Consider the following 18,073-nt stretch of genomic DNA (forward strand, 5'->3'; position numbering starts at 1 on the left):
AACTTTTTCTTATAAATTAGAAAATATTAAATCGTCTTAGAGATGGTTTTAATAAAGAATTTGTCTTTTAACAAATAGAAGAAACTTCTCCAACAATAAAAACGACTTTTCCCTCTATTCTTAAATTGGAATCTAATATCAAATATAATATTAAAAAAAAATAAATAAACAAAAGCAAAAGTACCCAATATTTTGTCTCATAATCATGTTTAATAATTTTTTTAATCCACATAATCATACTCTTTAACATTCTGGCATCTTCCCACCTCTTCTATGACTCTACCTTTGTCTTTCTCCTTTCTTGAACCTCCATCACCAATTATTCCAAATATCTCAATGAACAATTAAACAAACATATCACTCAAATTCATATTTTCCGTAATAATTCATCCAAATAATTGATACCCATTTGATTTTATCTAAAATCTTGATCTGGGTTTGTTCTAAAATTTAAAATGGGTTTTATTTTTGGAATTGTTTTTGGTGTTGCTTCTGGTATTGGATTAATTATGGGTCTTGCTTACTATGAAAATATTCGTGCCAAACGTCGTTCTGATTTGGTATTTTTTTTCTTTTACCCTTTTATAATTATTGTGATTTTGTAACATTTTCTTTAATGCAATTAGATTATTACCTATTTTAGACTTTTAGTATGTATTTATACATTAGATCCTTTAATATCACCGATTCGTAATTAGCTAGGAGTGTTTAACAAACGACAGATATACGATAATTAATAGCCAATTAGAGTGATCATTTGATTTTAAACATATTAGTGGGATTCATAATGACAAGCTGGTTTAAAAAGATAATATATCAAACACTTCTGAGTACCCAATCGTATACTTGTAGAAGCTAAAATTGTCCGAAAAACTATTTTTTTTACATGTCACCCTGCGAATAAACTATTTTGTCGAACACCCCTTACTGGTTGCGTTGGTGTGTTTTTTTAGACAAAATTCAAATTACAATTTCTTGAAGGGGTTTTTTGTGTTGGGAATTAAAGTTTGATTCTTTGTTTATGATGATGGTTGATTTAGGCGGCAACAGTGGCAGCTTTTTCTAAGATGACAGTGGAAGATGCAAGAAAGATATTCACAGCAGAGCAATACCCACCATGGGTTATCTTTCCACAAATGGAGAAGGTGACTTAAATTGTAGCAATCCCCTTTTTCAGGTTGTTTTTTTCATGCCTAAATGTTGATAATGATGAGGGCAGTTTAATGCACAAAGCGTGCGCGCTGAACGAACCTAGGGTGAGGTTTGGAGGGTTGGATTTACGCAACGTTATCCTCGTTAGAGATAACACCGACAAAAAGATTGTTTTCATAACCCTTAATAGCAAATATCATCTGAAACTTCGCAAAATAAAAAGTGCACACAATCTAATGAGCCATTTTAATATAATTCATTATAATGCAAAACCAAAGAGTAATATATCTTTCAGTCACACTATGTGATGATAATAATATTGGGTTTTAATTTGTTTATATTGCAGTTAAAATGGCTTAATGCTCAATTAAACAAACTTTGGCCTTATATTGATGAAGTAAGTTTTCTTCTATCTTTGTATAGAAGTGATTATTGAAATTTGTGGTGTATGAATTGTCCTTGATTTGCTTTTGAGTATAAATATGTGAGGCATGGCTATATGTTTAGGCAGCATCAGAGTTAATAAGGAGCTCTGTGGAGCCAGTTCTAGAGCAATATAGACCTGTCATCTTAGCCTCCCTCAAGTTTAAGAAGCTTACTCTTGGAACTGTGGCCCCTCAATTTACAGGTTAGTTAGAAGTTTACGAGTTTTTAAAACTTAAGTGTTTATAATTTAATGTAGCTATGTTTTGTTAGTTGATTGATCATTGAAGTTTTGTGGTCTATAATAGAAAACTAAATGGACACTCATTTGATTGAACACACTCATACATTAAGCAAAATTATCATCTAATATTGTTTATTAAGTAAATGACAAATTGGAAAAATCCACGAAGTCAAGGATGAATTGATTTTGTACTTTCTTGAAAACAAAAGACCACATATCACTTGCCCTTTTCGCCCCATTAGAAGTTTTAGCTTTGAGAATGATTTTGAGATTAGTACAAGCTGTTCAAATGATTCAATGTTGGTAGTTCTTGATCTTGAAATGCTTAGAGTAAAGATGCTACATATAGAAATTGGATATTGAATAAAAATGTCATTTGAGGGGTCAGATGTACGCAACATTACCCTTGTTTTAACAAATAAGTTGCTTCTGATTGACCCTCGATTGCAAGTAACATGTGCCACTTCACATAAATGAGAAGCGTAAATGATTTTATGAGTGATTTTATTGCAGCACATTACAATCTTTAACCAAAGATTATCAAGTCATGTTTCTGGCTCAATTGAGGATGGATATTCAATGTAGATTGGAGGAAATAGTATGCTTACTTTGTCTAGTCAAGTCTATTCAATCATTATGAGGGTTTCCTTTAAGTGTTGAACATAATTTCTTGGCAGCACTATATGTGCAAGTTTCTATGCAATAGCATACAAGATTTGCTTCATAGATTAGATTTCTATATGTGGAAGTATATGTCAAGGTCTTAGGATATTATCTACATGGTCAATCTCGACAATTTTTTATAATAAGATTGAATCCAAACTATCATTATCGGCATGAATGTTACATCATGGCTGCAATTTTACGTCTATTATGAATATATGATATGGCTTCTTAATGCTAAAACAAGGTCCTTTGGGAATATAGCACGTGGGGATACTTGTGTACTTTTGCGGTTTAATCATGTATTTTCTGTTGCTAAACATTAGTGATCTTCAATGTGTAGTGTTTTCGAGTTTTCAGGAATTTGCATTCTTGATAGTGACCCCGATGAGATAATCATGGAAATAGAGTTGCAGTGGGATGGCAATCCAAACATTGTTCTTGATGTAAAAACCCATGTTGGTGTCGCACTGCCTATACAGGTACACCTGTAAATTCTTTTATCAATATGATGAACTTTAGAGTTACAAACTGAAGCACACTTAGATTTGATTGAAAGGAAACAATTTGTCGATGCTATACATTGTTGATGTATGATTGGGTATACCGTATACATCTCTCTCCCAACATCAAAACTCCAAATTCGTGGAAAATTAGAGAAAGGAAAGCAAAAGTTGGAATTTGGATTTGTCTTTTGATAATCCCTTTTTCCAATGTCCAATTTTATTGCCATGTCCTCATTATTAAAATTTGTTGCATATCTAATTTCTTCTGAAACAAGTCTAACCTTCGATTCATTTTTGTTGATATAGTTTTATCCGTGCTCAATGGTTATTCGATTTATGTATCTTTATTTAGGTTAAGAATATAGGATTTACAGGACTATTCCGGATAATTTTCAAGCCTCTTGTGGATCAGTTTCCTTGTTTCGGGGCAGTATGTTATTCTCTAAGGAAAAAGGTGCGGGTTTTGTTGAATGAGAGCTTAAGCGGCACTATTGATAGCATGTTGACTTGTTCTCTCTATTTGATGCAGAAAGACTTGGATTTCACCCTCAAAGTTATTGGTGGTGACATGTCTATGGTGCCGGGGCTTTCCGATTCCATTGATGTAAGGGAGTTGTATCACTTTTTATGTAATACAATACTTTGCAAATTTTGAAGCTTGAGAGTGTTTTCCTATGTTTTTTGTTATAGTCATCCACGTTTAGGAACTTATGACCCGTTTGGTTAATCGTATTAGAGATAATGGAGTTCTCATGCTCAAACGTATATTTTCTTCACAATTTTCCATTACCACCTGATACCACCTTCCCAAGTGGTAATGAATGGCAATGAATTTTGTGAAGAAAAAAATGATTAGAGTAGGAAAAGCATCACCATACTTTGTCCCGAATAGAAAGCTAAAATTTGTACCCATAGACTGCCTTCATTCTTTTATATTTTAACGAGAACAGTTTTAATCCTCAAAATTTCGTGGTGGATTGACCGTTACTTTCTAAAATGCACACTTTTAGAATAAATATTTTCCATAGTTTGTTGAATTTATGCTCTAGGAGTAAGGATTATTATTTAATAAGGTTATCTGGCCTTTTATTGACAGGAAATGATAAGAGATGCTATAGAAGATTCTATAACTTGGCCAGTTCGCAAGATTATACCAATTATCCCTGGTGATTACAGGCTAGTTCTATTTCCTCTTACTGAATCTCTGGAAGGTTTTGTCTATTACCATGCTCTATGAAATTAGCATATTAAAATTGAATTAAAGATGTGATTGTTGAATCAAAGAAATAAAAAAAGTAATAGAATGTGATTGTTGAATTACCATGCTTTATATCATGTTTTGGGTCTTCTGGTCTTTTTCGAGTTAAGGGCCTCACGGGTTGCAGCCTCCTTATCTCCTGTGATACCTTGGGTTGAGCTTTAAAATAAATTATTGATACAAGATGCATTTTCTTTTTAATGGAGTCTATTTGCTAAGAACTCCACGGTTAAGCGAACTTGGTGGGGTGCAATCTTAAGATGTGTGACCTTCTGGGAAGTATTCCCGAGTACGCACGAATGAGGCCAAAGTGCACTGAAAGGACTTGAAAGGACTTGTGTTGGTCAAAGGGGTCAGTCTACAGTCTTCATGGGTAGTCAACGATGTTTTGATGTTCTGAGATGTTATATCTCCTTTGATAAGGGTATGGACCCTGATCATATATGAGCGATATATGCTGGGTATGATGATGATGTGATTGTTGACTTATTAGGAGAACAATTGGAGGGTCATACTTTATCGACAGTTGAATCAAAGACGTCTTAAAAAAGGAAGGTAAAATCAATCAATTTGATACCAGATGTTTAACTTATGTATGTCACATTTTTGGTGCAGAGACTTAGAATTGAAGCCTTCCGGAATACTAGAGGTGAAACTTGTGCAAGCGAAAGACTTGTCAAACAAAGATCTCATCGGGAAATCTGATCCTTTTGCAACGTTGTTCATACGTCCATTACGTAACCGAACTAAAAAAAGCAAAACAATTGTAAGATTTTGACCTTTTCACTGGTTTCGGATAAACTTTCACATTATTTTACGTGGTATTCATAATGTTTCTTCAGAACAACCAACTGAATCCAATATGGAACGAGAGTTTTGACTTCGTAGTCGAGGATCCATCCACGCAACATTTGACTGTTAGAATTTACGATGATGAAGGGCTTCAGCCTCCTCAGCTTATCGGTTGTGCACATATACCCATCAATGTGCTTGAGCCTGGTAAAGTGAAAATAGAATGGTTGAGTCTTGTCAAGGACTTGGAGATCCAACGGGATACAAAAAACAGAGGTCAGGTAAGGGATTGTGTTCCACCGTTCATTATTTTTCTTTATTTTAAGTTCTATACGAAAATCTATCAAGTCGGAACATAAACAGAAATAATTTATTTTTTTTAATTTTCTGTTATTATTAAATATATAGAGATTTGATTATTTGCTTCGATTGTTCGACCATTGCTGCTAGATCTCAAGAACAACGATCGTGCTCAATGTTTCTTGTTTTAGATGTTTTATTTAGCTATTCCGACTTGTTGAACTATGTGTGTAAAACACTTTCCTAATTATGTAAATTTATTATGTGGCCGATGATCAATGCCCCTTGATTTACGAGGCCTTGATCTGCACATGGCTAGAACCACCCTGAATAGAGATGACAGAACCACCTAGTAAAGCTATGTAATTGATGATTGGAAAAAATGTTAGGGTAAATCTCCTCATCTTTGGTTCCTTCCTTTCAATGTTCTAATCTTTTCCTCTTTCTTTCATTGATCTTTTCGTATATGAGAAAATGTTTGACAAAGGTGACAATTAAGGCAATAGGGAGTCATTTTCGAGCTGAGGGATACACCGGGTACAATGATAAAGATGATGATGAGTCCTTTGATTACAAAATCTTCAAGTACCAATATATGCGCTTTGCTATTAAGTTTAAGTGATAGTTTATTACAAAATTTCTGTTTGATCCCTTTCGAAATGCAGGTCCATCTGGAGCTCTTGTATTGCCCGTTTGGCACAGAAAATCAGATTCTGAATCCCTTTTCGTCTACTGTACTGTTGACGGAAGTGGAGAAAGCCTTGAAAGACACATCTGAGGATGACGTGAGTGATATCGAAAGAAAAACCACAGAAAAGAAACATGAGGTTATACTTAGAGGAGTACTTTCTGTGACAGTAGTATCTGCAGAAAACCTACCAGTCATGGATCTTATCGGAAAGTCTGACCCCTATGTCGTCGTGACACTAAAGAAGGCAGGAGCAAAAATGAAAACTAGGGTATCGTCTCCTCTCTGTTTACTCTGTTTGCGTTGTATACTTTCATATGAAGCTTAAACTAATATGCTTGATCGTTTTTTCTGTTCGACTGCAGGTTTTGAACGAAACTCTAAATCCAGTTTGGAACCAAACCTTCGACTTTGTTGTGGAGGATGCTTTACATGAGTTGCTTATTTTCGAGATATACGATCATGACACTATCGGAAAGGTGATATATAAACTCTTAATTCTTGGTAATCCCATCTCGAGTAAAAAGAATATACTTCTACAAGGCTTAATTCCTTTAGTTCACTAACCAGCTAGAGATCATGAACTTTAAACACTGATAAATATGTTTATCCAAAAGAGACGAGGCTGTCATACCATAGTATGCCCCCATTTCCTCTTAGTGCGCGTTTGGAGTGAGCGAAGTTATTGAAGGGGTAATAACCTATAAATAAAGAGGTCGAAAATAGTAGCGCATGAAGGAAGAGGTATTAGGTTACCCCACCCCAGAGCGAGGGCCGGCTCTACAAGGGGGCAAGTAGGGCTTGTGCCTCGGGCCCATCCAAAAATATTAGAAAAACATAAAGCAACATACCCAAATAGTTAGAGGCCTATAATTATTATTTCGCCTTAGGCCTCTCGAATCTCAAGGCCGGCCATTTGGCGTCTGTCCTTGAGTATTGTAAAATTGCAAAAACTCTTTCATTTGTTTCCGTCAAGGGATTGATATTTAGTACTACAAAACTATGTTTAGAGTAAGCCTTTTTATATTGTAGGGGTGAAGGTAAAACCGAGAAGTTAAATGGTAGTTTCCTTCTGCACTTATAGAAGCTTTCACTTTGATGCTGCACAATCTTAATGTATGATGTTGTGATTATATTGTAGAACTATATGGGAAGATGCATCATGACTCTCACTAGAGTGTTGTTGGAAGGGGAAGTCTACGACACATTTGATATTGACGGAACTAAATCCGGGAAGCTGGCCTTGCATCTGAAGTGGGCCCCTCAGCCGATAGTGAGGGATATCTAAGGTCGAAAAGCTTTGCATGAAGCTGCTGTCAAACCTTCGTTGCTTGAAAGGATAAACGAGAGTCAAATGTTTCTCCCTTCTAAACAATTTTATATGCACTTGAAGAAAAAAAGTTCATGTTCAAGTTTATTGTCCCCTTCAAGAGTTTTCGTATCATCAAGCTAGAAAAGACGCTCAATTTCAATGACAAGGCCCAAAGATCGATCTGCCTATTTGATTTGGGTTTTGCTTCACGAATCACGCTTACAACTTACTGCAATTGAGTACGTAATGGTCACTGGACGACTTCGAAGACATTGAAATGAAGAACATAGCGGGGATGATCTACGTACATAGATTTGATTATAGAGCATATTTTTAGCCTTGTATTTGGGTGTTTTGATTTCCAAAGTATATGTAGTTATTTATAATTTCGTACATATTTTATTTTATAAAGCATGAATGCTTATAATATAGTTTTGATCATCACTTTTAGAGTATGCAAATCAGTTGTTTATACGAAGCGTGAGTGAGAGTGCCTCTTCCTTCCTATTTGTTGGGACTTGGGATTATTATATATGCAACAACATATGCTTCCATCCTTTGCAACACTCGCATTATTGGAAGGAGGAAAAGATTTAAAAGAAAAACACCAATTTTTCTATTTTTCTATTTCCTTTCCTTTCCTTCCTTTTTCCTTACAAAAAATGTATCTAAATATAGTGTGATAGACCTATAAAGATGTACTAGTGGTCAGTTGTCACCCTAAAAGAAGAATTTTAGAGATAATTTTTAAATTAATAAGCAAAAGAAAAAAAATGAGATTTTATTTGCTAATATATGGTTAAGCACATTGAACGTACGACTCATTTAGCTAACAGTATTAATTGGAGGTAATGAAAATGATTTGTAGTGTAAATTTTCATGATATGTATCATATTATTCCCATGGTAATGAAGGTTTGATCATTAAAAAAAAAACTTTATTCATAATTTTTCATTACCACATGATTCCACATGTTCAAATGGTAATGCATTGAAATGAATTTTGTAAAAAAAATAAGATTGTTGAAGAAGAATAAACATGGTCATTAAATTTATCAAGAGATATTCCGACCAAAATAACATTAATTTTTCATCACCATTCCCACTATTTAGTACCGATTACCAAACGGATCGGTATTATCATGGAGAGTAATCATATTTATATTCAAAAAAATCTTAGTTCAATTTGAGCAATAATAAATTTTAAGTTAAATTTAATGACTATTAGATTATTTGACCATCCAACCCTTTATTTGTATCAAAATAAACTAAAATTGTCCAATAAACTATTTTGTCAACCACTACCCCTAATTTTGAATGGTTGGTTGATCATTCCCGCGAAATTTGGACTGGTAGGTGGAGACCTCTTTAGTCTTTAAATCTTTACCATGCTAAGTTCCAAATCAATGAACCAAAAATGGCTTAAAAGTTATCTCTTCCTTACCTTCTCTACCCTTGATCCTCCATGGATGATGAGAACTCTAATCAAGTCATATCATTTCTACAATCCTTAAACAGAGAATTAGAAGATTTACAAACAAAAACCCTTTATTATTTAAGAGTAGACATGATTCACTCACCTCAAATTAACAACATATTAGAACTTGAAAACAGTGCACCCATCATTCTTTCACCTCAAAACCCGATTCAATCCTACCTTAAAAACCTTAAAAACTTAATTAATAACCTCAAATCCTATCTAAATTACTCTCCTCAATCATTCATCCATCGTCGTATAATCTCTTATCAAATATCTAGCCTTGTTTTGCTACTTCAGAAAGAAATCCGGATCTGTTTTGACAAAGAAAACATCAGTAATCTTGTGAAAGTACTTCAAGAATCATGTGATGAGGAGGAGAAATTAAGAGCTCTAAGTCAATTTGACGATCGAATTTCAACTGGGTTTGATCTTGAATTGCAGAATTTGATTCTGAAAACGGAATTGTTTCCAATTTTGGAATCAATACTCTGTCATGATTCCTGCTCGTATACTGTTCGAGAAAAGGCCGGGTTTGTGATAGCAGCTTTAGCACGGTTTAATCGGGATGTTTTTGTAGGATATATGTTGATGGGTTTTACAATTCCTTCATTAATACAATTGGGTTCAAGCAAATCACTTGAGATTCTCATGTCTTTAGTAAAATCTGTTAAAGGGCATTTGGTTATGGAGATGAAGCTAAATGGACAAATCCCTACAATTGTAGGGTTCTTAAGCTCAGAAGATTTACAAGTGAGAATAATGGCAATGCATTGTGTCCTCGAAATGGTGTATTTTGGTACGAAGGAAGTAACCGAGTCCATGATTGATTATGGGTTGGTTGAGAAGCTTCTGCGGTTACAAAGAGTAGAACCCGAGTGTAGCGAACTAGGTCAGATAGGAGGGATCACAAACATAGATATGTGTGAAGGTGTAGGAAGAGAAGAGCACGAAAGCTTGTTGAATAATCCGTTTATTGGGTGCATAGCAAGGTTAACAATGGAGGTAGAGATAGGGGAAGGAATCGAGAAAAACGAGAAGAAAGAAATTAAGATGGAGATATTGAAAAGAGCCAGGGCAGCCTGTGTTTCTGAGGCAGAAGCTGCTACTGTAGTAGCTGATGTTTTGTGGGGAAGTCACCCTTGAAACCTATGTTACTTGGACCATGGTACTGATGTCGGATATCAGTAAGTGTCCAAGTGTCAAATACATCTATATTTTCAATTTTATGCCTAAAATGAAGTGTCTAAGTGCCATACCAATGTCCGAGCATCAAGGATCGGACACGGGTACTTGAAGCAAAATGAAGAGTCCGAATAATATAGCTTGAAACATAAATTGGTGCATGTTTAAGTCTTTATTCACCCAACTAAGGAGTATTTCTTTACTACAGTCTTCAAGATATTCATGCTCTGCTTGTTTATGGCCAAAACTATGCTCTTGTAATAAGAAATTACACTCAGGTTCATGCACAACCAGTTCAACAGCATATATAGTCCTACACTGTTTCGATAATATGGCGCTCATTTAACCGTAGTTTTATTTGTTTGTGTTCTTGAACCAGTACGTGAAATTGCACATGATGTGTGCTACCAAGTTTCACTTGAAAACAACCTCTTTATTATAACTAAGGGCAAGGTTGCATACATCGGCCTTCCCATACCCCAAATAGGTAGAACCCATTGGGGTAATGGAATGGTTGGTAATGTAAGATACATAGATTATGTTCAAATTAATTATACTTGCAAATCCAATTATCTTGAAGTAATGACAAATGGTAAACAATAGATTATAACAGGTGTAACATGATTCGCCAGTTAATTTGTTTTTTCTCCAAAATAGCTCAAAACCGACCATAATTCGCTTTTTTATTCGTAATTTGCAAATAAATTAGTGAATTATGTGACAGTGATTCTAACCATTAGAAGAAACTCTACACATAGAATGGTCAAACAATCAATCTTTATTAAGATTATGTAATCAATCAAAGTTAATAAGAATAAATAATCAATTGAATCACAAAATTACACAAAAAAATGAGTTCTACTTCTAACTAATAACTACGAAAACAGAAAAGTCTAACCATTTTGCTTAATCATAGAGCTCACTTTCAATTGAAAATTGGTTCACAGCTTTTCTTTGCTTATTGAGCAGTAAAGTCCTGGCCTTATTCAATGAAGAATTAGCTGATTTCCCTAGTCTATGTTTCACTTTCTTCTCCTTCTCACTAACATAAGTCAAAAGTTCATCACTTTCAGCATTTAGACTCTTAAATTTATGCTGAAAATACTTGTGCACAACCTCCTCTCTTTCTGGTGCATCATCTACCACATTATCAGCAGCTTTCTTGCCCTTGTTATTCGACAATGGCTCGAATAATCGATGAAAGTTTTCGTTATTATCCATATGATTCCTAAGACCCTCCTTCCCCAGAATCTTTTTCATGAACTTAACTTGTATGATTTGTGACAAATTACAGAATTTCATACCATCTAAATTTCTTTTTATTTTCTCAAAAATTTCTTCTTTCAATGATGAGTAATCTTCCCCTTCCTTGGATTTGTCAGAAAATTTGTGGATCACATCAATATGAAAGATTAAACCCAATGCATTTGTAGCAGCCAAAACAACATCCTCATTATCATTATCAATATTACCACAATCTTTTCTTTTCATCAATAATTCTGAAAAATAAGAAATACCCTTTTTCCAAAACTTCATACTCAAATTCTGTCTTTGAACCCCAGAAAGTAAAAATACCCAAGTATCAATTGCAGCACCCAAAACTGAAGATTCAAGATTATTATTATTATTATTATTAGGGTTTAAAAAATCCCAAATCAGTAGCATAATCTTTTCAATTTCCATTGAATTGCAAGACCCTAAAAAACCCACAATCCCAAAACACCATAATACCTCTAAAATCACATCAATTTCATGAGATTTAAAGTTGACTAATGCATCAGAAAGAACGGAAAGACATTCATCGAACACCTGGTGTGCAGCATCTTGATGAACAAGGTTAATCACTAAGAGTGAAATAGCACGAACAGATTGGCAAATTTCGGACTTCGAAAATTTATTGGAGCCCTTTTTCTTAGAAGTAAGACGAGTAAGACAATTGTGACAAATTGTGATGTGATTGCCCTCGACAAATTCGTGTTTAGGGCTTGAAATTAGAGCATTGACAAGTGAATTTAAGGCATTTTCTCTTGTTGTTCTTCGTTTGTTATCGAATTCAATGAGATATGAGTGTAGCCATTGAGGTAGTTGCTTCGCCATTAACGAAATTAAATTGCTACTCTCGTTTACAAAAATTGTATAACAAAAAAAAACTTTATTTTATTTTGAGTTTGAAAACAAATAGTAATTAAGTTTTAGGAAATTTTTTGAATTTGATTTTTATTTAATTATGTCTCTTTTTTCAAGTTCGATCTAGTCTAAGTAAATAATGGTAATTTCTCAAATAATTTGATAGGGCTTTTAGAATTTAATTTTTTTTTTTTACTTTATTGATATTTATTTTGTCTTTTTGTGGTACATTATAAATTACAATGATTGATTAAGAATCTCTGTCTTTCCCTGTCCTAAATTTAAATAAGAGAAAAAAAATACGATATAATGCTTGGTGGATAATACTCTTCATGTAATATGGTTTTGGAAAAAAATAAACTTCTTCAAGTGTGTATCGGTGTATGCAAGTTAACGCTTGTTACTACTCGTGGGTTAGTAGGCCTAATGCCACGAGTTCCCTATAAATATATCCACACAAGTAGATCCATGAGGTAATTATATGATGTTGTCGGCTAATACTATCTAGAGTTGTTACTTCTTAGGGAGTCTTTGTATAGTTTCTCATAACATACTATCTATTAGAAAATTTTCTATGACTAATTTTTAAATAGTTATATTTGTTTATTATTTGAGCAAATTTTATTGATTAAAAATAAATTAAAACTTAAATATTTAAGTGTATGATACGTCTTGTATGGACTTTGTCTATACTAAAATATTATGTAATTTTTAAATATTTACCCTTTTTCTACTCAAATCACTTGTATAGCCATATCTATTCATTAAATAATTTTAATGTGGACTATGTTCATACAAAATTATATTCGATCTTAAGTAAATTAATGCTGACTTAAATTTAAAATAAGTTCTATAAAATTGATTGGAGTTTTTAAATATAAAACTTAAATACTTGTCTTCATGTAAATTTTGATTATAACATTTAAAAAAAGTTAATTGTCATTTACAAATACATAGATCAATATTTAAATGAAAATAATAATGATTTTTCATGTTGAAAGTATTGAAACAATAGCTGATGAATATTCCCATCATAACATAATGATGTGACAATGCAACTAGTAAAAGTCAATTTAACAATACCGTTAGAACATAACATCCTTGCGTCCATAAAATAGTCAACACGTCAACCACCTAAATTATTCTTCGTATACTCCAAGTTCCAAAACTTTTGCTAGTATTTTCTAACGTTATTATTATTCATCGTCACCTTTTTTATTTTATCGTCACTTCTTAATAAAATTACGAATTTGCTTCTGGACTTATAACTTGTTTAACAAATGTAAATCACACTTAATAACACTATTATCACTTTAAAAACATTAAATTTAAAGTTTGAATGTAATCCCGAACATTTTTATCGCGACTCTATATATATTGAATTCAGAGGCGTCCTTGTAGTATACACGAATTCAAACACGGTACTATCTCTCTAAACACTCTCTAAAAGCTGTAACATCTCTCTAAAACTCTGTAAAAACACTACGTTAACTTAAACAAGCTAAAACTGTACATCGAACAATAATGGCATACCAAAACGAGCATGATAACGATTCGGTAAGTAATTAATCGATTCGAAATTTTTCAAAAAAAATAAAAAACAAAATTTTCCAGAAGGTCCAGTCACACAAAATGTGCGACTAGACATAGGTAGAGTCGCAAAAAAAGTGCGATTGGACCTTCTGGAAATTTTATTTTTTTTTTTTTGAAAAATTAATTCTTTTTATCTATTATAATTATTTTTTAAGTTATTATTATTTATTAAATATTATAGTAAATTATTTTATTTAATCATATATTTATACATTTTTTTGTGTTTACTTAAATTATTTATTTATGTTATTTTAATTTATTATATTTTATATATGTATTTTATTGACTAAAATTTTTTTATTTCATATTTTTGTATTGATATTGTTAATATATTGAAATTTGAATTATTAAACTAATTGATATTGTTAATATATTAAATAGATTAATCTTTTAATTGTTATGAATAAATTTATATTTGCAGGACTTTGAAAACTTAGGGGATAATGTAAATTAATCTGATAGATTCGTTACCGATAGAGAATTTGATTTTGTAGATGATTTACATGCTTGGGCTGATGAGATAACATTAATAATTTGTTTTCAATTTACACGTGCTTCATATAAACAAAAGGAAGGACGTGCTAGAGTGAGTTTGTACTTAAGATGTCACCGCCTATGGTAATATAAGGGGTGATTTGCATAACTTAGACAATGTTGCCCGATCTGGTTCCAAAAGTAGGGCTTGTGGGTGTAAATTTATGATTTTAGGAAGTAGTCGTAAATAAGGGGAAAGACCTTAGACGGTAAGAGTATTTCCTAGTAAAAAAGGAAGACATAACCACCCGTTCTTGGTGTACAGAGATGGTCAAATAAGAGTAAATAGGATGACTGTCGATAATAGGCAGCACATACGAGATCTCAGTGCAACTGGTATGCAACCAGCATTTATAATGACTTCAATTAGAAGGAATTTTCCTTGTTTTTTTGCTAGTATGAACCAAATTTATAATGTAAGACAGTCAATAAGGGGAGAAGAGATGGATGGTAGGACTCCTCTTCAACACTGTCTATATATGGCCACAAATCCTAATTATATAGTTTGAACAGACTTGGATAGTGAGGGGCAGTTGAGTAGATTATTGATTGCAAATCCAACATCTATGCAGATGATACGTTCGTGGCCCCATGTTGTGTTGATAGACACAACGTACAAAACTAATAAGCAAAAGTGGCCCCTTTGTGAAATCATTGGAATGACGCCAACCAATCACAACTTCTTGGTTGCGTTCTGTTTGATGCGAGATGAGTCGGCTGTGTCTTATTCTTGGGTGTTGGAGAGGTTGAGGGATATTTACGGCAGAGTTCAGACGCCTAACGTAATCGTAACGGATCGAGAAGAGGGTTTGTCTGCAGCTATTCGTGTTGTCTTTCCAAGAATACAGGTTTTAATGATTAATTATTGTCGATCTATATAATATATATATATATATATATATGTATATATATATATATATATATATATATATATATATATATATATATATATATATATATATATATCAATTAATTTTAAATTTGTGTTTAATGCAGATGTACGACATTTATTATGCGTATGGCATATTGGCAATGACGTGGAGAACATGGTCGACAAATTGTGCGGCGACAAGAGAAATCAACAGGGGCAGATATTCAGGCAAACAAAACTGAACCCCCTGGTTAACAGTCTCACGATCCTTGAATTTGAAAACAGGTGGGAAGGGATTGTGTCTACTTGGTCAACTAGGAACAGGAGGGTCGTGCGATATTTGGCTGGAACATAGATTCCTCACAAAGAGAAATTAGTGCGTGCGTGGACGAATGACTGTTTGCACTTGGGTAACCAGACTACTAGTAGAATTGAAAGCCAACACTCTTCCTTCAAGTACTACCTGGGTAGCGGTAATAGCTCATTTGATACCCTGTTTAAAAGGGCACACGCACAGATAACAAATCAGCAATCAAGGATAACACAAGCTATGCAGGAATTTATGAATTTTATTTCAAGGACGTCGCGTTTTAATTTTTTGAGACCGTTGTATCGTCATGTTTCCATATTTGCCTTGGAACAATTGATGATGGAGCACAACCGGATGTTAAACTTGGGGAATTATGTTTTTGACAAATGCAGTTGTGTCATTCAAAGAACCCACGGATTACCCTGCCCGTGTTACTGTTACTTGTCAATCAGGCCTCATGGTGCGCTGTATTTAGACGATATACATCCATTTTGAAAAACATTAAAGTACTTAGAGGCAGAAGAAAATGCCAACGAAGAAGTACGACACGCAAACTCCGATGATAAAGTTTACTTTCAATCGTTGGTGCATAAAGTTTTAAAAGTCGACCCCGTAGTTGTACGACGCGTGTCTCAGGTACTTGAACATGAACTACACCCTGATAATACCGATATACCTGAGCCACAAGCAATTCCACCGAGGAAGGGAAGACCAATGGCAAGCAGAACCCTCAGGAGAAACAAAAGTGCGTTCGAGTACAATAGATCATCTTCAACGGGTCGCGGATCCAGATCTTCATCACGCGGGAGATACAGTGGTAGATCTAGCAACCGATCAAACCAATCGTCTGTTGGAATTAACTTTAGTTTCAACTTATCTGGTACTTGTATTTCCTTTCCTATAATCATATATGTTTTAGATCAGTTGAATGATATTAATATACTGTTATTTTTTCAGATGGTACAGCAGGTCGTGATTTTTTACTTTTTTCATGGCCAAATCACATTCCGTATATTCTTCCGTCGTACCTGTTTGATTGGATTGATGTTATAGGTGACAGAAACTGTGGATTTAGAGCTATTACCGTCACCGAGTTAGGGGGCGAAGAGGCATGGCCTCTTTTACGACATGCAATGAGTTTGAAAATGGAAACGCATAGAGATCAATATGCACGTGTGTATCTATCAGCAGAGTTGGTGGAGGATGCTATATACAGAATTGGTGCCCATAGCAAAGGACCTGCCCCGTACAGTCACTGGATGGAAATGACAGCATTGTATTCTGCAGCAATGTTTCTCAACATTGCAATTGCATATTATGGCTTTGCCGATGGTAATCCAATGTATAATTGTTTAGTGTTTCCGATAAGGAGAACAGTGGGAATGCATGGCGTTAATAAACTTGTACATATTCTTTGGGTGAACGGAAATCATTATGTTCAGCTTTTAATGAACGATGATTCATCTCCACTGCCGCCAGTCCAACAAAATTGGAAAGCAGCAGCTAACAATTCGTGTAGAGATTTAGAGAGACAGTATCGCAACAGGATTTCCCTTTGGCTATGCGACGTACAACGACCACAACAAAATAACACCGCCGAAGATGCAGTTAATGTAGATACTCCATAGTACAATGTTGTGTACACTAGTGGAAAAAACCTCATTTGCTGCGGTTTTTTTTGCCATTATTTGTTGCGGTTATGGCCCCCAGTAATAGTGATAGCAGCAAATGTCCTACTTTAAATGCTGCAGTTCAAAACCGCAGCAAATAAGGGCATTATTTGCTGCGGTCATAGGCAAAAACCGCAGCAAATAATGAGGGTTATTTGCTGCGGTCAGGGGCAAAAACCGCAGCAAATAAGTAGGGTTATTTGCTGCGGTCAGGGGCAAAACCGCAACAAATAACTCTCTTTTTTTTTTCTTTTTCTGTTTTATCCTTATAATAATGCAATAATAATACAATGTAATAACAGTGATTAATCCCATGATAATCACAGATAATCAACATTAATCTCTTTGTAATAATAAACTCTCGCTCGTATATATAATATAATATTATGTACGTACATATATATATATATATATATATATATATATATATATATATATATATATATATATATATATATATATATATATATATATATATATATATATATATATATATATATATATATATATATATATATATATATATATATATACATTAAAGTATAAAAAATAATCTATACTAATTAATTACAATTTATCAAGGACAAATATTAGCAAGATACGCGGCAATCTTGTCTTTTAATTTGCGCATCTCTTCACTTCTCAAAGAGCGTGTTTCCCTCGGAATGTCGTTTAAAACCTATATATAATATTAAAATAAAAGATTAATATAGAAATAAACATTTAGATTTTACCAATAATATATTTAATTAAGAACGTAACAAATACTTACGGCATCTATATTTTCGACTCCAAAGTCCTTCACGGAATTTATAATATCGTCCATATACTTCAGCGCGTAGTAGCCGCAGTCAACGGAAGAAGAAGGTTGTTGAAAGCACTAAGAGAAAATAGATGTTAGTGTCAAAAACGGTTAAAAAAGCATAAAATCGCAACTTAACACGTAAATTCTAGAATATGACTATGATT

General features: G+C 33.7%; 2 protein-coding genes across 2 annotated transcripts; one reads left to right on the forward strand and one right to left on the reverse strand.

Moving 5' to 3' along the window:
* Positions 1–228: 228 nt before the first annotated feature.
* Positions 229–7,799, forward strand: LOC130802773 (synaptotagmin-5-like). The gene is made up of 13 exons (XM_057666835.1): positions 229–560; positions 1,041–1,145; positions 1,499–1,549; positions 1,660–1,780; positions 2,843–2,964; positions 3,341–3,442; positions 3,518–3,592; positions 4,085–4,164; positions 4,862–5,012; positions 5,089–5,319; positions 6,004–6,297; positions 6,392–6,505; positions 7,168–7,799. The coding sequence occupies exons 1-13, from the start codon at positions 456–458 to the stop codon at positions 7,312–7,314; spliced, it is 1,698 nt and encodes a 565-aa protein (XP_057522818.1). The 5' UTR covers positions 229–455; the 3' UTR covers positions 7,315–7,799.
* Positions 7,800–10,905: 3,106 nt separating this feature from the next.
* LOC130802484 (uncharacterized) lies at positions 10,906–12,096 on the reverse strand. The gene has a single exon (XM_057666503.1). It carries the CDS (start codon positions 12,094–12,096, stop codon positions 10,906–10,908), a length of 1,191 nt encoding a protein of 396 aa, XP_057522486.1.
* Positions 12,097–18,073: the final 5,977 nt, after the last annotated feature.

Source organism: Amaranthus tricolor, chromosome 16, assembly GCF_026212465.1.
Source record: "Amaranthus tricolor cultivar Red isolate AtriRed21 chromosome 16, ASM2621246v1, whole genome shotgun sequence".
Classification (NCBI taxonomy): domain Eukaryota; kingdom Viridiplantae; phylum Streptophyta; class Magnoliopsida; order Caryophyllales; family Amaranthaceae; genus Amaranthus; species Amaranthus tricolor.

What these genes read in the sequence shown, in the direction of transcription:
- LOC130802773 (XM_057666835.1), top strand. Translation starts at nt 456, where the DNA reads ATGGGTTTTATTTTTGGAATTGTTTTTGGTGTTGCTTCTGGTATTGGA. An exon ending in GTGTCGCACTGCCTATACAG is followed by an intron (nt 2,965 to 3,340) that starts GTACACCTGTAA and finishes ATCTTTATTTAG; the next exon opens with GTTAAGAATATAGGATTTAC. An exon ending in ATCATGACACTATCGGAAAG is followed by an intron (nt 6,506 to 7,167) that starts GTGATATATAAA and finishes ATTATATTGTAG; the next exon opens with AACTATATGGGAAGATGCAT.
- LOC130802484 (XM_057666503.1), bottom strand. Translation starts at nt 12,096, where the DNA reads ATGGCGAAGCAACTACCTCAATGGCTACACTCATATCTCATTGAATTC.